Below are 22,664 nucleotides of genomic sequence, written 5' to 3'. Positions count from 1 at the left end.
ATTTATCAGCTCTGTAGTTAAACAAACTGCACTGTTTGATTTATCCAAACTAACCATGTTCACAGGTTTGATATTTGACATATTATGCCAGGAATTAGGAAAATTAGCAAGGCTAATGCTACTAAAGCAATCCCTATCCCTGTATAGAAAGAAAAAAGGTTTGATTTCAACTTCCTCCAGTCATTTGTTGATGAACCCCATGATGCCTACTTATCAGTGAATGTTACTCTAGTATGAAGTGGTTGGTAGACGGGACAAAGAGTCCAACACATTGATCAAATGTAAAATGGGCCCATTCGGACCAACTGTTCTTTTATGGATCGGTTTTTGACAACTGAAACAGAATCTACTCTTCACTTCCATTCTGAGGTGTCTTGCATAAAACACAGCATCTGTCAAATCATGCAATGTCACTGCAAATTGGTTTTAGAATTAAAATCTCAAATTAAAAAAAACAAAAACGACACTACCTAGTGTCCTTTATCCTTTCTCCAGGTTCTGCAAATCCATCCACGGATACAAAGCCTGGACATGCTCCTGGGAGGCAAGTCGCAGCAGAAGTCAGAGGGAGGATAGTGTTTGTGATGAGGGAGGCATGGGAGTTTAGTTCACACAGAAAACTAACCCGTCTCATTTGTCAAATCTAGTATGCGCTCCCACATACTCTATCAAACAAAGCCACTGCTAGCTCACAGAGTCATTTCCCTCTCTCCCAATTACAAATGAGTCCATTAGTGTGTCTGCAGTGAGCCCTGCGCTGTCTCCCAGTAATGGCTTGTGAGATTTCCATCATAATCATAATGGCTCCCAGAGCAGCCATGAGTGCAGATGGAAGGTCGCTCATAGGTAATGAGCTATCTCACCATCCAAAGGGTACGTCTTCTGCCTTGTTGTTCGGAGCTGCATCCCTACGCCTGGATATGGCTTTTTTGTTGCGTCACAGACTGTTACGGCATGTTTCTATGCATGAAGATGTAGGGAGAGGATTTAGAAACAAAACGGAGCCTGGCACCGATTAGCATCGCTAAGTTGGTGTCTTGGCTCCAACTGTCGACGTTAAATCGCACCGCTCGAGCCAGCACACGGCGGCTAACGCCAAATGTCAGCCACACATTAGTCTGTGTGGTGAATTCCCGTCTCCCTCCCCTGGTTTGCCTGGTTTTTCCGAGCAGAAATATCATTAGGCCCAGCGATGTCAGCATGACTCACCTCCGCTTGCCATTCAAGACACGTCACAATCTTTTCTCCGGCCTTAGACTGCAGCAGCCAGCACATCTGCATCTTCTGCCAATTATTCTCTGAATGCCAGTCTCGGAAACAGTTTTTTTTTATTTTTTATTTTTAGATTGCCTGCACTCTCTTCACTTGTGAGCTGGGTGTCCGCTTAGCCGCGGGGCATTTGGGTCTGGGTGGGACGAGCTGACGCAGTCCTCGCTTATGCCTAATTGACCTGAGGGCTGTTGCACTGTTCGGGTCATATCAACGAGGCATTGTCATGCATGCTTCTGGCTTTATGGAAGCCTGTGTTTGCCTGAGTCTTTGGTGTCTGCTTGTACAAACATTCATATGAGCAATAGATGGTGGAGGATATGGCCACACTGATCCCCAGACGATTGGAGAGGAAGATCTGGGATTACAGAGAGCCGCTGGTTGGAGCTACGAGCAGGTTTTCTAAACGTTTGCAAGAAAAGTTCCCTGCGGCCTTCGTTTTCACTCAAAATCTTTATACCACATCATGTAATGATCAAAAAGTTTACTTCTGATGAGAATTGAGAAAGGCATCTCTCAAAAGATAATTTGATTATGTAAAACGGGTGTGTCCAAGCTTTCTGTAACATAGGCCAAAATTGTCCACTCAAGAGTTTATGGGCCAAAAATGAAAACTAAAATCAAAAAATAATTTTGTGAATTAAAAGGAAAGCAGAAAACTTGGTTAATAAAAGATGAAAACTTTGCGTTGTTTGTAACATTTTTGTGAGAAGATTTTAATTTGTGGGTCATAGATTTGTCCTAATTGAGAAAAATCTCCATCTACACTGAACCACCTGCGCCGGTGGGACGAATTTGTATCATTACATCATAGAGGTTGCAAAAAACTTGACTTTATAGTCTTATGCATTTTCCAGGCACATAGAGCCAATTTATAGCACAAATAACTATGCCACCTTCAATTGTTATAAAAATGCTATATATCAAATATGACAAAAAGGAAATTTGACTTTGTCATTTCACACCTTGAAATTGGGCCTTTGTCTCTTTCTCCTGCTCTTCCTGAAACTCTGCCTTCAGGGAGTCACAACAACATCCCTCTATTAACCTTTTCATGTTTTGTTTTTGTTGTTGTTTTTTTACCAGTGTTGCACTGAGAAGTTCCTTGTATGATGATCTCAGCAGATACGCAGTTCCACCTGGTGTTTGCTAATTGCTGCTGGCTAGTCTGAAGGAGCCGAGTGGGGGAGTCATTGGGGCTGCTCTGTGAGCTGCTCAGCTTGGAAGCCTGGAAACTGCAGCTCAGAGGAGGAGCTGCGTCTGGAAGGCGATGCTCAGTCCCACCAAGTGTTTTGCACAGCTGACTGGTTGCCATGGGAGATTAAAGGATTTCTCAAACATGCATGAAAGAATCAAGGAAACACTCCAGGTATGTTTTAGATAAGGGAATAACATTGTAACATGATGTAAAGCCCCAAAAAGCAAACTTTACATAATACTGCCCCTTTAAAGCTTGTAACATGGTGGTAAAGGCCCTTGGATCTGGCCTGTCTGTTCCCTCTAGCTTAAAACATCAAAGACTAGATTACAAACAACCTGCTGTGCAGAATCAATTAACTGCACCATGTTGCCAGTTTTATATGAGGCATTGCAGTGCTTTAATGATATACATGTATATATTTTTGAAAGGGACAACACAAAAAATAAAATCCCCTTCTCACCCTCCACGAGTGGTCTCTCTTTCATCCTCTGAGCTCGGGTCCTCTACCAGAGGCCTGGGAGCTTGAGGGTTCTGCGCAGTATCTTGGCTGTGCCTAGAACTGCACATTTCTGGACTGAGATGTCTGATGTTGTTCCTGGGATCTGTTTGAGCCACTGCTCCAGTGTGGGGGTGACTGCCCCGAGGGCCCCGATGACCACAGGCACCACTGTGGTCTTCACCTTCCAGGTCTTCTCCAGTTCCTCTCTGAGGCTCTGGTATTTCTCCAGTTTCTCATGCTCCTTTTTCCTGATGTTGTGGTCACTTGGTATTGCTACATCCACCACAACGGCTTTCCTCTGTTCTTTATCCACCACCACGATGTCCGGTTGGTTTGCCATTACCATCTTGTCTGTCTGGATCTGGAAGTCCCACAGGATCTTAGCTCGGTCATTCTCCACCACCTTTGGTGGTGGAGAATGACCACCACCAAAGATGCAGATTCTGCACAGATTCTGCATCTGTGCAGAATCTGTGTGTTCTGCACAGATGTTCCTGTACACTATGCCCGCCACTTGGTTATGTCGTTCCATGTACGCTTTCCCTGCCAGCATCTGACTGTATAGCCCAATGGGTAAGTCACCAGTCTTTTACCAGGGAGACCCGGGTTTGAATCCAGGCTGGGGCAAAAAAAAAAAAAAAAACATACAACAGTGACAATGACCAAGGCAAGCTCAATGACTTGTCTAAGACCCTTTGAGCTCTGCCTAAGCTCAAAGGGTCTTAGGCAAAACCATTTGAGCTATATAGCCTACCTCATAGACATTGATAAGCATATATATCTCAATGTGTGCCCTCTCCTGGGAGGTTTCACCACATCCTTTTGGTTTAATTTGAAATCATTGAGAGGCAAAATGCTTGCTTTTTGATTTATCCCTTATTACATGGCTTCTTAAGAATCTGTCAGCCTGCCTCATTAATTCATTCATCTCCATAAGCTTTCTCTGTGCCACTTAGGCCTTGTGTGATCTGGGTTCTGGGTGAGACCCCTTATCACTTCATTTGAACAGGCGGGAGACCACCCGGTCCGGCCCAGCATCTGGGCTCCAGGAGATCCGAACAGAGGTGTTTCAGACTGAGCCACAGAGAGAGACAGAGTAAAGGACTACACAATGAAATACCATGCAGCTGTTCCATTTCACACACTATATTTAAAACATTAGCGAGCATTAGTTAAATATATTTGCAGCTTTATTGCTTACACTCCTTTCAGCGTAGATCAAAATCGACAGGCAATTTTCCACCATGAGTCACTGATGTATTGCCGCTGTGAAAGGAGAGACACTTAAAAGCATTTAGCTGGTGCCTAGCTCCACACAACAGCCTCATAAAGGCAGACAATGGCTGAGCTTAATAAGAGCCAGAATGGATCCCCCGAGTAGAGGACCCATCAGGATGGGGAATTTCATTTAATTTCCCCGGGGCCATCTATGTCTTGTACACATAATTAGAGTCCAACACGCAATGCTCCTTGTGTTTTGTCAATAATCCCCCAAGGAGCAATCAGGACAAGGGTTGGACATGCCTCTGTGACCTGGGCTACCTGCAACAAGCTCAGCCACCTAATTACACTCGCTCTAACGAGCGGTGGATGTGGTGGTTGAAAGGAGAGGAAGTGGGAGGGGTTAGGGGTCTGAGCCTAGGAGCCACCAGTATGCAGAGCCTCTGCAGGGCTCCTGATATCATTAGGGCTGTTTTGTGGCCGTTGCCATGGATGTGGCGACATCAAACTCAGCATCATCCTGTGAGTTAACCTAAAGCCTCTGGTGATTAACACAGCAGGATGTTAGAGTTATTTGATAAAGAGGTCAGCTACAGTGCCAGTGAGAAGTTTAAATTTTTTTGGTGATTTATTTGAAATATTCTTTTTTAAGGGTGGAATGATGACACAACTCAAAACTTGGTGGCAGCCACATGATGCTGAGGCTCTGTGACTGCCTGTGGAACCCTAGTCGCACAAAGTGAATAGAAAAATGAAGGATGTTTGACTAATTAAACCAATTTAGGGATTATGATCAAAACCTTTACCTATGCCTGGAAGCAAACCGATTTAAGGGAGAATTCCTACCTGACACATTTGGTTCACTTCAGACCAGAGTTAGTTTCCCCTGTTGGTCCGGACATTTTGTACGAGTGTGAATACACTGGTGCAGATCCATTTTTTTTTCTTTTTTGTTTTTGAGTGGTCTCAGTCCGCTTTCAAACAAATTCTGGTACGTTTTGCTTTGGGTGTGAATACACATTCAAATTTCCTGGAAAATGTTTTTGCTGTGTACAAGTTGTGCTATGAGGGGTTGGCCTATCAGTGAAGCTATTCAAGCCTAAAATAGCATCTTAATGCAAAACATGACACCCTCAATGCTAATGTTGGCATTCACAGTCTTTTTGAAAGTGTTTATTCTGCTCAAATATGGTTTTCGATTAAAATACAATTAAAATATTGATTAATTACAAACCCTGCAACTAACTTCATTAAAATTTTAATCAATTCCCGCCACTAATAATAACCAAAACATAGGCAGGTTTCATCTCTCCAAACTGGGAAAAAAAGAGAGATTTATATGCGTCATCATTTGTAACAACTCAAAATTAAAATGATACTCATGTCTTTGACTGGGGTATGTAAACTTCTGACTCCAAATCTATACATCCTTCCTGTGTATAATAGTCATGTGTTCATTGATGCATCTACAACAGACAGAAAAACCCAATTTGAATTATAAGCTCAGATTTTAAAATGTAGTTTCAAACATGATTATTTTTATAATGATCTTCAGAAGCTATTGTAGTATATTAATCAAAAATACTACAATATCTACTACTAGTACCACTAAACAGTCCTTTCACTTATTCATGTTCTTGTGCATTGTCTCTTGAATAAATACCAGAGCATCACTAAACACAAGAACTCTGGGTTTGCCACCTTGACAAAAAGCAGAAGAAGTCTAGACTTGGCTATGTTTATAAAGCCATTATCTGTGAGCTAAGGCTGCAGTGTGGAGACAGAGAGGCAGTCATTTCAGAGGCAGCCCGCCTGCAAAAATCATCAGCTTGACAAAAGGCCAACGAAGGGGCAGAGAGGGCTGGTGCAGGTGAGGCGGGCCTTGACTGACATTCAGCGAGCGCAGTCAGAAAATTTAACCTTTCTCAGCAGGGAGAGAGAGAGGGAGACAGAGAAACAATGAGGGATGAAGACAGAGTGGGAGAGAACCGACATAGGTGGCTGCAAAGGGCTTCCTGCATAGCAACGAGGAATATTAGTATTTCTTTTCCTTTCCGAGTGTCCTGTTTCCTAAGACACAGGTTTGAACCCGAGGTCTTAGTCCATGCATTATTAAAGACTGGTAACTGGCAACGCTGCCTCATAAATAGAGATGAGGACCGACACCCGAGGAGCCGGGGTGCTGCTTACTTTTGATCGGTCACAGACACAGCGGCCATAACACGACCCAAAGGCTTCTGCTTGCACATTGCGCTGCTTCACACTCCTCCAGCCGGAAGCTCTCGGCTCGGTTATCATTAGCGCACGTGGCGAACCGCGCAATCCGAGGTCGGTTCTTAATTTTTGCAATTCAGTGATATTGAAATTTGTAGTTAAGTCTGAGTCAGCATGTTTGAGGATTGCTTTCCACAAGCTGCTGGACCAGTAGTGGCAACAGGGCGAAATTAAAAGCATAGCTAAGTAGGTTAGGTTCTTGTACCAATTACCAAAAAGGATCATAAGAATAAACTTTACAGGATACATCGACCTGTGAAGTTGAGACGAGACGATATACAACATTTGGTTCACAGCAACATGGCAAAAATAGAAGTATTTTAAAACTAAACAAAGACAGTGTCTTTGTTTTTAAGTGTTCTTTATATCTTGCAATTAGCTAAATGGTCCAGACATGGAATAGGATGGATGAAGTTGACTTGCCAATATTACGTCCATCAGCCGTCTCATCATCCCAAACCATAAGCAATGCCAATTGATTTGGTATCTTCAGTGCACAATAGACCAAGAGACAGGATAGATTACTGATTCCAAGACTTAGATGGTTTTATCAGCAGCGTTAACACTTCCAAACAGAGCAGATATGAAAAGGATCGCTCCACCCAGGAGAGCCCACTTTATCCTTTGTATCTTAAGTTGCTGATGTGCGTTTCCTCTAAGGCGTAATACAGGATGAGCATGATGTAGTGATAGGACGCAACGTAAAGACAGCGGCGTATCTCACATACCTATCTCATGCGTATAACACAGATGAACACTGAGGAGTTTATAGCCACGCCCCTTAAAGAGTTATAGTCTATGTATTTTCATTTTAAAGTAGAGATGGACAAATGAAACCAGACTACTAAAGAAATGGGCCTTTAGGACACAAGTTTCCTAAGCTGACATCAAGATGTCAATGCAGACAGCAAATTGTTTACTTTGGGATCCCTTTTATGAACTAAATAATTAACAAAAACAATTAATATAATGACATTTTTAATCATTCTAAATCTTTGTACTTCAAAACAGATAAAAACAACAAACAGAGGCAGTTTGTGTTGGCATTATACCCCATTTACACGTTTGCATAGTTGACCAATAAGGTCAAAAGACTATTTTACTGTTATTTTGGGCTCAGAGGTTAAAAGCTGCAGAACAAGTGCTAATTGTGTTCAGTGCTAACAGGAAGCCACAAGGCAGGTGTTAACATTAGCCTCGTTAGTTGCTAACAGTTAGCCAGTCGTAGCATTCATTTTTTTTCCTGTGTTGTCTGTCACTTATCACTTTGATTAATTAAGGAAAGTCTTTATTCGTTGACTCTGTCTACCAAACAACCTGACAGAAGAACTACTTCTCACTTCAAAACAAGCGTCTCAATGTCATAAGCTAACAGCAGCTGGAAAAAAGTATTACACTTTGATGTAAAATACTTGGTGTTTTACTAACTGCATTATTGCTACCTAAATGTCTAGTTACACCTTAAGCCACTTAAAATAAATGCTTGACTTTATGTGAGGCTTCTGTTTAGTGACAGTTTTATACATGATTTGATGTAATGCGCATGGAAACATTTTCTTTAGACGTTCAGGTCCAAGTCAGAAAAATAGAAAGAAAAGCTTTTTTTCGCTCCTTTCCACATATCCGTCAAAGAGCATATGTATGGCTTTTGTTGCTGATGGAATTATTTTCCATTCCCTCTGTTCTCAGCTTGCTCTGGGAATTGAATCACTGCCTTAGAAGCATGATTCACTGCTGTGACTGTTTTTTCCCCCATCCATTCAATTTCAAGGACTTGGCACCCTTGTCCTATTCAAACATGTGCATTATTACATTTTATTGTTGGCCATAAATGAATGGGGAGGTAGAGCACTCCAGAGGCAAGTGTAACGCATTAGGGCCTGTATAATATCACGTCTCAAGGTAAAAGCCGTACCCCCGACAACGTTGTGTTTCACCACCAACAGCTATTCTGTAAGCTATCACAAAGAATCGGGAGGCAATCTAAAAGGCAATGGTGATGCTTTTTATAGATGCGGAAACATTTGCTCGGCTCGCTTCCAGCTGCTGCTGTATTTGCACCTATTTTTTATAAAAGATTTTACATAAATAAATGGGTATAGTAGCGGTACATTAGCAGGAACAGAACTGATCAGGTTTTGCGACGTGACACTTATGGCAGTAATGTACGAAGTACTGGGTTAGGCATTGGTCGGTCAGTGGTTTCAAGGTACGCTAAACTTTCAAAAACCTAGCTATCTGCCTAATAATGCTATAAAACTTTCTCTGTTCCTGATTAAAGTATTTTTATTGATGGTGTTGCAGGAGGTTAAAGGTCACAAAACATTTTTTATCATGTTTATTAAAGTATTGCTGTTTTGTTGGTATGCTACAAACTGAGTTGGCTACCGGAGCAGACAGCCCAACTAATTGAACTAATTGATATTAGAGTGTTGTGTTCAATGTCAGTGGTGACTGGTCATCAGTCAAATGTTACAGCATCATTTTACTTTTCAGATGTACTAAATTCAAAGACTGGAATAATGAGTAGTAAAACAAATATTATACAAGATTAACTGTTGATCTGTTTTTATATCTGAGTTTGAGAGATATTGAAATAGATTAAAGGTTTTAGAAGGTTCAGTATAAGACTTTGTGTGATATTTTTTAAGATCAGTATAATTTATTTTAACACCTACATAAGTTATGAGAAAAAATTATGGGAAATTATTAAGGTAATTGTTCTATGCCCTACACTTAGCATAATTTAAATCAGACAGCAGACATGCCCTGTGGTCTGATGAAACTAAGGTGGAACTGTTAGGCAATAATGGCCAACCGTACATTTAGAGGAAAAACAGGGATCTGTTTTTCTCTATTTCTCATCATATTGTGGGGGCTGTTTTGGTAGGATGAACTGGTGCACTACAGAAAATACATGCCATTACGAGAAATGAACATGATGTCCTGACATCAGCCAGGAAGTTAAAGCTGGGGTTCATATTGGTCTTCCAAATGGGCAATGACCTGAAGAATACAGCCAAAGGGATTCCAAAGTGGTATAAGGAGAAAAAAGTTAAAGTCCTGATTTCAGTCTTAGAGAGAAAGTCTGAAAAGACGTGGATGAGTGAGGAACCATACAAACCTCACTAAGTTCCAGCACCTACATCAAGATGAATGGGTCAGAATTCCAGCAAACTAGGATGAAAGGGTGAAATGTAGCTATAGTTCCAATTCCTACATATTTACACTGCCATAAATTGTATTAATGCTGATTAATTACCACGATTAATAGCAACTGATCATGGTAATTAATTATTTGATTATTTGTCCTAATCAAATAAGTTCAATCTTACTAAATACTGAGGAACTTAATCACGATTAATCACTATGTGCAACTTTGTAAGCTTGAAATGTTTCCAAAAGCATACACATGGGGAGTTTATAAATGTGCAAACACATAAAAATGTTTGTTTTCCAGGTTTTCATATTCAGATTAAAAGAAGGTATTTTGTTCATGGCAATGCGATCAATCTGCATTATGTAATATTGACGAATTAAACTTTTTAGATTAATCACATGCTATAATGTGGTATAATGTATAGACATATATATATATATATATATATATATATATATATATATATATATATATATATATATATATATATTTTCATACTTTTACAAATTTCATTTATTCTTTGTACTTGATTCGTGAAGCAAGCCTTACGCCCTCATTTGTGCATTTGCCACCACCGGCGAGGTCCTGACCCCACCTCTGGGAACCGGTGGCGTAGACTTTGCTCCATTTAATTATGGGCGTGTCACTCCAGGGGTGAAATACTTCCGCTCCAACCCTCACTCTTGACCTGGAACAATGTCAGCGCTGCGCTGATGTGAAGGAGGAGAGATTCTAATCGGCGGACAAGGTTGGCGTACATCGGCGTATGTGTGGGACTGTCTAGGGAGTGCCACTGCCAGCTGACCCGCTCATCCATCAGACAGGGGTCCATCCATCCACCCTCCCCCCCTGCTCACCTGCCTCCCCCACCGAGGCCTGTGCATGTGGATCTCTGCCAGGCCCGGAATCTCCACATTAATTTCTCATCTGTGGCGCCCTAATGAGCTCCGCCTGCTCGCCCACCTCTGAGACCTTAGTGATTATCAGACAGGAGGGTGGCCATTTGTCAATGGCAAGAGGTGGCATTTACACTGCTGACCTTGCTGCCAAGGAGACGGGGAATCAAAATGCAGGAGAGGAGAGGCGATCAGGACGGACGAGGAAAGAACAGGAGAATTACAAACTAAGGGATGCAACACAAACCCTTCAACATGAACACAGTTTTATTCATGAAGATGTAGACATTTCCTCAAAGCCCATCTATCTCTTTTAGTCGAACGCTCTCTTGAAAACGTAACGCGGAAAAGAAATCTTAAGGTGCATTTTTCTTCTCTTGACACGCGGAATTGGGCGGTGGTATGTAAAACAACTTTTTAAGCTTTATATCATGAGATAGTTTCTCATGGCAACCATTCAGCTGTGCAAAACACGTGGTAGGACTAAGTGCTGCCTTCAAAGTGCAGCTCCTCCCAGGAGTCGCAGTTTCCAAGCTTCTGCCTCACACACCGCCCCTCCCTCTCAACTCCCCCATCAGCTCCTTCAGACTAGCTAGTGGCAATTAGCAAACACCTGGTGGAACTGTGAATCATTATACGAGCTTCTACGAGCATACATCTCATTGAAGGGTTAATAGAGGAGTGATGTTGTGATGACTCCCTGAAGGCGGAGCTTCAAAAAGAGCAGGTGTTTCTTAAAGAGACAGAGGTCCAATTCCAAGGAGTTAAAATACAAAGTCAAATTTATTTTAAGACATATCTGGTTGCAGTTGATATTTACATAAACTGAATAAAAAGATGCAAACACATTTTTTTCCTCACTGCCTTAAGTTAAATTTGTCCAAAACTCTCTTGTTTTAGATAAATTAGAATTACCAAAATTATTTCTATTTGCCAAATGCAAGAAAACTTGCCGAGAACTTTTTTTTTTTTTTTGCAAATCTTCTCAAATTCAAAAGTTTACATACAGTTTGGTAATAGTTATGATGGATAACAGTCTTTTAAAGTGTATGACTAGCGTCAAACCGTTTGGGCTTTGACAGTATACAGCATTTTTATAACAACTCAAGGTAGCATAGTTACCTGATTGTGCTATAAAATAGCACCATGTGCCTGTAAAACTCATAATACTGCCCCTTTAAAGTGGAATATTACAAAGGAACATTCCCGTTTCCTATTTGTCTTTGAATTACTTCTTTGTATGTGGGTGTAGACGTGAGCCGGGGCTCGGACTCGGCGGCGTGCGCCTCAGAGGGAGCGGGGATTTGCTGGTTATTGGATGGAGAGGAGCAGTGTAGGTCTGTGACACCCGCTAACCTTGGCCAGGACTACTGGGACTCCGGGGGCATCCATCAACATGGCAGCCCCTAGACCTAGACTGGAGGGGGCGGGGGAGCAGAAACCCCCCCCACACACATAAGTTGGCGGGGGGAGGGAGGAGAGGAAGAAAAAAGCTAGTAAAAATTTAATGCACTCCGCAGAGCGGTCATGTCATACTTGGTTATGGAAAATAATCCCAGATGCCTGCAGTGCTAAAATGGAGCTGTAATGTGCTCGCCTCCTAACCCGGCCTGACAGCCATGATGTACGACTACCATTACCGGAAAATATCACTTCAACTAACCCGTGATCCGGCTCCGCTAAGGGTCATATTATCCATGAGGAACAAATTACACTCCCCCAAAGTAAATACAAATTTCCTGCACTGACTGGGTACAAAGCACAAAGAGAGGAGTGGGAGGGGGGCGGGCAGGCGGGAACGTTACCTATGACAACGCTCTGCAGAGTGACAAGGATGATAAAGTACATGACAAATCACTGGCTGACAGGGTACTCTAGTGCAATCAGCCTCAGCCTCGGCCTAGCGAGCACCCACTCAAGCCTGTAAACACTACTCTCTTCCTTTGGAGGGGGGCAAAACACATAATCTTTTAACGCTGACAAGTTGCTCTCTCCTTTTTATTACTCATCCTTCCCACTGCGGTGAAAAGAGGGAGGGTTTTTTTGGGGGGGTGGGAGGGTGGAGTGGAGGTGGGAGGAGGAGATAAAACGGTTTTATGTACAGTGCTACTGAGTGATTGAGAAACACAACTCGTCTGGTGTAATTGCCTGAGGGCAAACACAGCAAAACAATAAAGGAAGAGAAACAGCAAATATATTACCAGTTCAGATCTTTATTTTATGTCAAGGACAAACAGATTCCTCGCGCCTGCTCTGAGAGCACCTCGCTTTCAACGAGGGCAGAGCGCGGCAAATTACGGCGCCCCCTGCGCGCGCAGCCGTTAACGAGATGCAAAACGTTTCCAAAACACAATTTACAGCTAGCTAGTGACTGCTGATACAGAAGGTAAATAGTGCTTACGGAAGGTGCGGTTTAATATCGTGCGGAGAAATAAAACCGAGACGAGGAAGAGCGAGTCGGCGGATCGGCTACTTGGTGCTGGTTCAGACCAAAGCGTCTGACTGACATTTTCGAGGCGCCACTTATGAGAGAGGGAAAAAGTCACTTCAGCACTAGCAAGTCCAGACAAAGAGGGTCTGAGAGCTCTTGATGATATTACAAAGGTGGGGAAATTGACCACTGTTAAAACAATTTATAATCCAGTGCATGTATTTTAAAATGAAAGAGCTCAAGTGCAGATAAATTACAACAGTTCCTCTAAACTGTGTGAACAATTAGTGGATAAATTAGCATTTTATCATCATTTGGGCAAATTTCCAAACTCCAAAGTGGATAAACTTGAATATTTAATAGGTTTAATCATAACAGGTGATGTCTATCTGTGTAATGAGGGAGGGTGTGGCCTAAGGACCACTTTATACCAAGGTGTGCATAATTATCAGGAGCTTATTCTGTTTATCTAAATATGCCAGAAAAACCAGAATACACGAATTCGGAAAAATCAAAAACTGCCTAAAATCTCTCTTCCTAAGCGTTTGAGGGTTGTTGTTTTTTTGGTGGAATTTACTGGGGGAGTTTTTCTATCTACAATTCCCCCAATAATCCTTCATACAAGAAACATATTGAGAAAGTTATAACACAACTTAATTTCTGGTTTCTATGCTACCAGCACCTGGTGAAAATTTCATGTCAGCAGCACCTTTAAATATGTTTACTATGGAAAATTGTCTTCAATACTAATCTTACCCTCTGTATAAGAAGTTTGGATTTGGCCCAACAATCTATAATCTCACAGTGAAGACAGACTTTTTTTGGCTGATGAATAAAGTAATTACTTAACAGAACAAATGGTTGATGCAGAGAAACAGCACCAAGGACCACTACTAGTACTTGTGCCACAGTTTGAGAAGCTCTGATCTTAATCACATGAACAGAGCAGTTCTCTGAAACTCTTCCAATACATATTAATGATGGGAACTGTGGTTATAAATTAACCACAGTGTGTTTTACCGCTCCAAAATCAACACTCAGCTCCGTCGTACGTACATGCATTTGTACAGTTCTGCTTTGCACAATCAGCTATAAAAAAACGATCAGTTATAATGAGTTGACGATGAAGCTGTGCACTGTCACAGTTGTTGATTACAGTGGATTATTGCAGCAGCTCTAGTCAACAGGTGTACTAAAAGACGGGACTGGATGAGCCAGAACCGATCTTAATGGTGCATTTAATTAATAGGATAGATAGCGATATTAATATCGGTATCTATCCTGATATGAAAAAAAATTAAGCGTGGGTATCGATGACAGTTTGCTCAATCCAAAGGGCAGATCTATTCAGTCGAATTCTATACTATGTGCTTTGAGTGACATCATGCTTTATTATTTATTTTACATTATATTTAGAATCCCTAACTGCATTTACTGAACCATTTGCAAGAAGGTTTGTTGCAGATTATTTTTTACATGTTTGACCAAGATAGACAAATTATTGCATTTGTCAGTTTCAATTTATTTATTGGTTGTTTGCACTGAATTAACAAATTAAAGTTGTATTATCTCCACCTGTCTGACCAAGCCTTTGAAGCTATTGGTGTATTTAAGTGTGGGGTAATGGTGCAGAGTTATCACATACATTTGTAGTTCAGTACATTTATGTCTGTGTTTAAAAATAGACACGCTATCAGTCAATTCAGTGCCTTTTTTCTGTATCGGATCGGTATCGTTCGATACTAAACTTCAGGTATCGGTAGGGAAAAATGTGGATCAGTGCATCCCTACCTTAAGCATGAATGCGACATCTTTTTGAGCACGTTTTAGTGCGTTATCCAACCAAGAGTGTGTGAGCTATACATTCTATTACAGCCTTTAAATTATTCTGTAATTGCAGACTGCAGAGACTGAAGTGCACCTTCCAGAAGGAAATGAGGGTTTTCGCTTCACGATAGTGGCCAAGGACTCAGAAACCCAATCTATGCGATGTTGAAACACAGAATTATTTTGTCATGTTTCCTCTAAGAGCATTAAAACAGATACGTGGGTCTCCATTATAGACTGTTCTTCCCTATGCAAAACCACTGGTTGGAAACCCCTAAAACGGAAATGCTAATGATAATGCACAAAGAGCTAATAACGCCGGTGGTGTGTGACGAGTAGCTGCACTGAGCCTTCCACCCACCTGTCTCCCAGAATGCTATTAACATGTCACGTTGGAAAGGGGGCCCCATCCTACGGGTCACTTTATAATGAGCAAATGCTCTGGCTGTTTCCAGTTCGTTCAGACACACACACGCACACACACACACACACACAGGCGTGATCGTCTGAGATTTGAATAGCTGTCTCTTATCGGAGCCTGGCAGCTCCCTCCGACACGGGGAGAGAGGCCTTCTTACACCAGGCAGGACGAGATTTCTCCCGGGGACGCTTTTTCCATTTCCTGCTTTTGAAGGGAAACTAAATAAGCCACGTTTGTTCTCATCTGAATACATTTGACCCATTAAAAAATGACTCGGCTCTCCTGTGTGTTTCTCCGGCGTGGTTTCGCGTCGCCCACAGAATGCAAATGTTCTAGGTGGCTGGCAGGAGCAGATAGGGGGCAAGAGGTGCCGGGGACTCAGGAGGGGGTAAAAGTGTTGAGAGGGAGCTCCAATTACCCCCCAAGACCACGTGAGTCAACCCTAGTCGTTGGGGTCTCCTATTTACTAATTCACTCCTCTGTTACTTTAATACACAATTAATCAATGACAGGAAGGTGTAGTCGGGGCTGTTCATCAGGCGCGTAACGTGAGCCAGGGTGAATTAATACAGTCACTGTGGGGATTACAGCTTACCACGCTCTCTCTCTCTTTCTCGCTCTCTTCCTGAAACAAAAAGGAATTGCCACCGAGACAGGAGCAATTTAAATCGACAACACTGAGTAATGACTCAATTTGCCGCACAGTCTAAACACAACAAGCAAATGGCATTACTAAATCATTAGAGAGCATCCAGAGCTCTAGTTAGAAGTTAGTGGATGATAAAGCTGCTTTTAGAATCTTTAGGGTGCACTCAAAACCTTACAAAACATTTGGATCAAGCTTTTATTAATGTTTACCATTACCGGGATCTTGTGAATACCAAAACGGCAATAAAAATTCAGGGAATTCATTACTGTGTTTATTCGCCTTGCTCGGTCCAGACAAGCGGCGCATGCTAGGTACGGGTGGAATAAAGTGGTGGTAAAATCCTACAGCTTAAAACAACCGGAGAGAGTCTGAATATTTTTCATTTTTAAATTCTGAATGAAAATAACGAGATGTTCACCCTGAGCTATTTTAGGAGCGGCACGGCGTCTTACTCCAATGAGTCAGTCAGTTAATTTCAAATTAAATATCATGGATAGCAACCCGGTGGAGATAGCTTTAAAAAGAAACTGTTTGGGTTGCTCATTAGCTGCGTCTCCACTGCAAATGAGCGCAGATCGTTATCTATATTCTGCTAGTGTTAAAAAGTAAAACAATTTCACAATTGTGGTGTTTCTATTGAATAAGAAATGAAATTAAAATCGCACAGCAATATGTTTGTTCATAAATCGTTAAAAATCATTCCAGCGATGGACGCAAACACTCTTATGAGTCATATTCATAATTCAGCCATGGCACCAGTGCTCATCATCTATCAGCCATTGCGCTGAAGAGACAAACCCCTTACACTTAAGAGCAGATACGTATGCAGCGTTTTGGGGAAATTGTAGTCTGCAATTTTACAGAAAAGCAGAGAACTCAACACATTCGAATGACACGCAACTTTCAATGAACTGTGCGATGCAGTGACACCTTTGGTGGAGCCAGCTGCACATTGTCTGAAGAAACAAAAACTAACCATCATCCTACTACTACTTCCTGTCGTCTTCTTTGTTGTTTCCACCAGTAGCAACATTCGGGTGTTGATCATGTGACTCGTGTGATGTGAAAAAGGTTTTCTTTGCAGTTTTGGAAAGTACATCTATCTCGATACGGCTGAAGAATCACCTCACCCTAGCGCCAAAACGTATTTATCTATTTTTTCTTTAGTTTAAATTAGCCTGTTTCCATTAAGAGAATTTATTATTGTAATTTCAATTTCGACAATTTGTGGTTAATGGAAATGCAGCTAGTGTGAGTAGCCTGAGCAGTGACTTTGGTGTTTTGGGTGTACCATCAATATGCTTCTTGCAATAGTTTGCTGGATTTTTGGCTCATTCCTCACAGACAGAACTGCTGTAACTACCCAGTTTGTGGGCCACCATCATCATACACTCCTGTTTCAGCTATGCCCAGTAGTTTTCCATGGGGGCTGAGGTCACAGTGTTGTGATGGTCACTAAAAAGTCATTGATATATTTGACCTCAAGTAACTTTGTAACTAATCCCTAGAGGTCACTGTCCATTTGGAAGATCTTTTTGCGATCAAGTTTCAATCTGGCAGATTTCCACATAATGTTATTTCCTTCTGATGCCACTAATTTTGTGATGAACATCAGTTCCTCCAGCAGCAAAACAGGCCCACAACATAATGCGTCCACCCCTTTACCTCACAGTGTAACTGGTGTTTTCAGGCTTACATCCTGTTTGCCTCCAAACGTAACAATAGTTGTTGTTTTTTTTTAAATTATTGTCAAAAATAAAGTTTAGATTTTGTCAAAGCATCTGCCATTCATGCAGAAAAACAAAACATTTTCTAAGTGCATTTACAAACTGTATTTTTTCATGTCAGTACAGGACTCATTTCACCGTAGACAATGAGACTTTCTTACCAATTTTAGCACTCTTCTTCACAAGGTCTTTTGCTTTGTTCAGGTGTTGATTTGCACATTTCACAGAAAAACACATCTCTGAAACACACAGAACTCGTCTCCTTCTTGAATCCAAAACATTCCGATGTTGTTTATACTCGCATATAGTTGTTTGAACAGCTAATGGCATCTGGTGCGTCTGGAAATTCTACCCATATAGATGAATTAGACTGTGGAGGTCAAAGTGTCGCCTTACAAAATATCCACAGGCATGCTTCCACTTAACTCAATTAATCAGATGCTTACAAACCATGACTACATCAGCTGCACTGAGTTTGTAAAAAGTAATACAAATTCACTGCTTATGCAACTCTAAGCTAACAATTAGTAGACCATGAACAGACAGTCTTAAGGAAAGAACAAATCATGGGGACACTAGCAGTGTTTCTATTGTAAATATGTGCAAATCTTTGTCCATATTTACGCTAATGTCGAAAAAACACAATTTCCCAGTTGCAGTTTTTCCATTAAATAAGAAACAAAATGCACAAAATGTGAGCTAACTGTCATAAATGACTCATAGCAGCAGATTTGATGTTTCACAAACTTGAAGTCTTCACTGATAAAAACAACACTGTGTGAGAGAAGCTTTAACCTTACATGAATGAAAATACACAATGATTTCCATTTAATTAAAAAGTGATAAACAAGGTACGGAGTAAAGATACGAGAACTGGATCTCAGACTAAAAATACCTCAGTGATGGTTTTGATTTGAGCAAAAATCACCACTCAAGAGAGTTACAACAGTCTCATTTTAAACATCCCCCAAACCCTAAAACCCAGATAGATTTAGATTTTGATCCTCATTAAGTCATTCATAATTAATGTATAAGTAATTAAGGCCTTCTAGTACTTATTAAGTTGACGTTTAATTCTAATTACAAGAAATCCTCAGCCTTAAAGATGGTCTCATTTTGAATATTGCTGAGTATCTTGACGCCTGCAGCGCAGTCACTGGTGTATGAAGAGAATAGCAGGCTTACCTTGTCTTCCTGGTCACTCTCTGTGTCACACTGCAAAAAAAAAAAAAGAAAAAGAGAAAAAGAAAAAAAAAGACAAAGAAGAAATTAGGAGAAATGCTTTCAGGCTCTGCTTATATAAAACCTGCTCATAAAATGAGTGCCAGACTTTAATTCAAAAGCGACTTATTGCACATTCACAGCCACAGTAAACAAACATTATCGGACCAGTTCATTAGAACACGCGAGAGGAGCTCGTTCGCCGTGAGCGGCTGCAGCTTCGTTAACGCCGAACCCCGCGAACTGCGAGATTCAGACGAGTCCAATCCCGCTTCCACGGCGAGAGTCGCTGCTCGAGGCCGGGAACGGCACGACGACAAAGAGGAGGAAGGAACTTTGCGACGGAGGGAAGGAGAAGGAAAAAAAAAAAAAGGTTGCTGGATTTCATTTTTTCGTTCCAATTTCAATTTCAAGGTCCACTTAATTCTTTATCAACTAATTAGCGCGATGCTGGGTGACTGGCGGCCCTCAACGCTGTGCATATGGCTGAGGCGCACAGAAGCACTGGAGTCGGTAATGAAGAAGGCACTGGGGGTGGAGGGATTGTGGGTAGGGGGCCTGGCAGAGTGTGTGGGTAGGAGTGAACTGGTGGGGATAGAGAGGGGTGGGGGGATTGTTGGGTGGCGATTAAAGCAGGAGTGAAGGAAGGAAGGAAGAAGGAGGGAGAGATGATTGACAGCCTAGGGAGTGAGCAACAGAAGGCCCTGCCTGTTATTTTTTCCCCCTTTATCTCCTTTAACTCAAAGGTAGCTGGCTGGCTCTGAGGCTGATCTGTTTCTCAGGCTGGATGGTGAAGAAGAAGAAGAAGAAGAAAATAAGCGGGAGGTGGTGGTGGTGGGGTGGGGAGCCCTGCGAGCTCAGCAGGAGCATTGCATCCAATTTACAGGCCTGTCCCACACGGCCCCAGGGGCCGCCCGCGGCACACTGCCATGATGGTCAGCTCCAGCAGCTCATAAATTATGCAGAGGCAATAAACGCACTGGGCAAACACTCCACAGACGCTCTCCTGCTCCATTTCTGTCTCGCTCTTTCGCCATCACCCGCAGCATTCTCCCCACCCCGCGTTTTTTTTTTTTTTTTTTAAGGAGGCACGCAGAGGACCTGCAGCCCCCGCGGCCTGTCAGAGCTGACGGAATAAATGTGGATAATGACAGCTAAGTGCAGATCATCATTACGCGTTAGCGGGGTTGTCACGATCCGAGAGATTCCGACCCGATACCGACAACGAGCACAAAACTTGATGCTTCATATAACATGCTCAGATGTTCTGAACGCGCTCAGCTGTTTCTAATAAAGATCCAAGAAAAAAAAAAAAATGTAATCGAGAGCATAGAAATATTTCCACTGTGCTAATCGCTGTAGTGAGTAGCAGACAAGTCAGCAGAAATTTAGATAAAAATGACCTTGAAATGTTTTCCTGTTGAAAAATAAACATCAGTTAGCATTAAAGGGGCAAGATTATGTATTTTCCACAGACATAGTAGCACAATGACTTCAGTTGTTAGAAAAATGCTAAATCTATCAAATGAAATTTGACTTCGTAATTTAACACCTTGGAATTGGGTCTCTGTCTCTTTAAAAAGTCCTGCTCTTTCTGAAGTCATCACAACATCCTCTATTAACCCTTTAACAACATTTTCACCAGCACTTCACTAAAAAGTAGTTTGCACGATGAGCTCAGCAGATGCACAGTTCCACCAAGTGTTTGCTAATTGCTGTTGGCTAGTCTGAAGGAGCAGAGTGGGAGAGGGCTGCTCTGTGAGTTGGAAACTAGGAAACTGTAGCTTTGAGGAGGAGCTGCGCCTCAAAGGCGGCGGCTATTCCACCCAACAACAGCTGAATGGTTGCCATGGGAGATTATAGGATTTCTCAAACATGCATGAAAAAATCAAAACATTCCAGGTAAGTTTTTGATGAGACAGTAACATTATATAATGAAGCTCATAATAGAACCCACTAATAACCTTGAAGGCTATTAACTTAATTCAGTTTTTCAATTAGTTGGAAAAAATATTTCTTACGTGTAAACAAGCAATACCGCCCATCACCACAAATTTCTTCATCATTAGAGACTTGTAATTTCATCCTTTAGTGTTATTTTTTAATCTGAGCATCTCTCTGCTGCCGGCCGTCTCATAACAACAAATCATACAACGCAGAGAAGGAGCCATAGCAACAAAAATGGTTTTGGAATATTGCTTATATTCAATGTTGCTTATAAAATAAGCAATATTGGATATTGCTTATTTTGTTAATATGTGGTTTTGATTAAATTTTGATTAATGAAATTAGAGTAATTTTATTTATATAGCACATTATCAGCACAAAGTGCTTAAATCAAAGTCCATAACTCACTTACAGTTTAAAAGTACTTTTCTGGGCCTAAGCATTCTAGTTTGTTTTTTTGTTTTAGTGAAGACTGGCAAACATTAAAAGAAGAGTGGGTGAAGCTGGACTGAAACTCTGGCAATTTCTGACACGACGTCTTTGCTAGTTGAGCTACATGTCTGCACATTTGGACAGTGTAGTTGCTGCTATGAAATCAATGACTCCCACAGTATGACAGTAGAAATTCTTATTTCCATGTTGCAGTTCTTGCTCGATTATTGCCAAAAAAAACCCACCATCCTTTGTGTCTCATCACATTATCCTACACCTAGGATAAGGTGTAGGATTTTCCTACACCTCAAATGTTTATGAACAACTTAAAGAAATATGTGTGTTGTTTCCCTCCACCAGCACAGTACAAATATCTCACCATGTTTAACACTTTTCTCAAATTTTCTCTCTAGTTTACATCTTCACACATCACACTTCACTCTATCTTTGCACATCGTTATCGCAGCTGAAAAAAACCCAAATGAAAGTTGTTGTTTTTTAACTATGGCTGCTCCATAGGCAAAATACCTCAGAACAATCCTTCTGCCCTGCCTGCTTTAAACAAAGTCTTTTCTCAGGCTTTAGCTGTCACAGTTTTAACCTCCATGCACCTGCTCACTGCTTTATTATTCTAAGTCATGTATCAAGTTGAGAAGATTCACCTACAGTTTACAGTGGGAGAGCTTATCTGAAACATTGGAAAGCAAATGCTACTAGGCAGCTTAAACTTGATATAGCAAAACAGTCAGTCCAGGAGCGCCAGTTACTTTCTTTGGAGCCGATCGGCCACACCCCCAAAAGTCAAGATAAGAAAGACTGTAGATGTTGCCTTTTGAGGAACGATCTAGAGTCAGCGGGCAGCTTCAGTTGTTACATCTAGAAACTAGTGATCAGGCCCAGAATCTGGGTGTAGTGATGGACTCTGACCTGAACATTCAGAGTCACATAAAGACAGTTAAAAAGCCAGCCTTTGGGGTGCTGTGGTGGCGCAGGGGCAAAGCACAACCCACGTACTGAGGCCTTAGTCCTTGTGATGGTGGTGGCAGGTTCGATTCCCGGCCTGGCGACATTTGCCAGATGTCTTCCCCCTCCCTCATTACCCTCTTTCCTGTCAAACTACTTTCAAATAAAGGCCGCTAGACCAAACAAAACCTTAAAAAAAGGCTGACCTTCTACCACTTGTAAAACATTTCTTGCACTAGAAGATCTAGAGAAACTCATCTACGTACTTAGTCGCTTTGATTACTGCAACAGTGCCTTCACAGGCCTGCCTGGCTCTCTGTAGCTCAGAGAACTTACTTTAAAGTACTAATTTTAGTTAATAAACCACTGAATGTATCAACCTTCCACACCACTCAGGTCTTCTGGTTCTAGTCTGCATCTCCAGAACCAGAACCAAACATGGGGAAGCAGCTTTCAGCTTCTATGCGCCACAAATCTGGAACAAACTTCCACTGTTGGATTCGGTGCTTGGCAACAAATAGGTGTG

The 22,664-nt window shown here is 41.6% G+C and overlaps 1 protein-coding gene across 1 annotated transcript in view; it reads right to left on the bottom strand.

Moving 5' to 3' along the window:
• Positions 1–22,664, bottom strand: part of auts2a (activator of transcription and developmental regulator AUTS2 a) — a 334,197-nt gene that overhangs the window by 107,496 nt on the left and 204,037 nt on the right. The window contains exon 4 of the mRNA XM_088012298.1: positions 18,761–18,790. Within this exon, the coding sequence (XP_087868424.1) occupies positions 18,761–18,790 (30 nt within the window). The remainder of the gene's footprint in view (positions 1–18,760; positions 18,791–22,664) is intronic.

This window comes from Poecilia mexicana, unplaced genomic scaffold (assembly GCF_051168715.1).
Source record: "Poecilia mexicana isolate PSO_F unplaced genomic scaffold, ASM5116871v1 scaffold_14, whole genome shotgun sequence".
Lineage (NCBI taxonomy): Eukaryota > Metazoa > Chordata > Actinopteri > Cyprinodontiformes > Poeciliidae > Poecilia > Poecilia mexicana.
The sequence above is the reverse complement of the archived record's forward strand: the minus strand, read 5'-3'. Positions and strand labels throughout refer to the sequence as shown.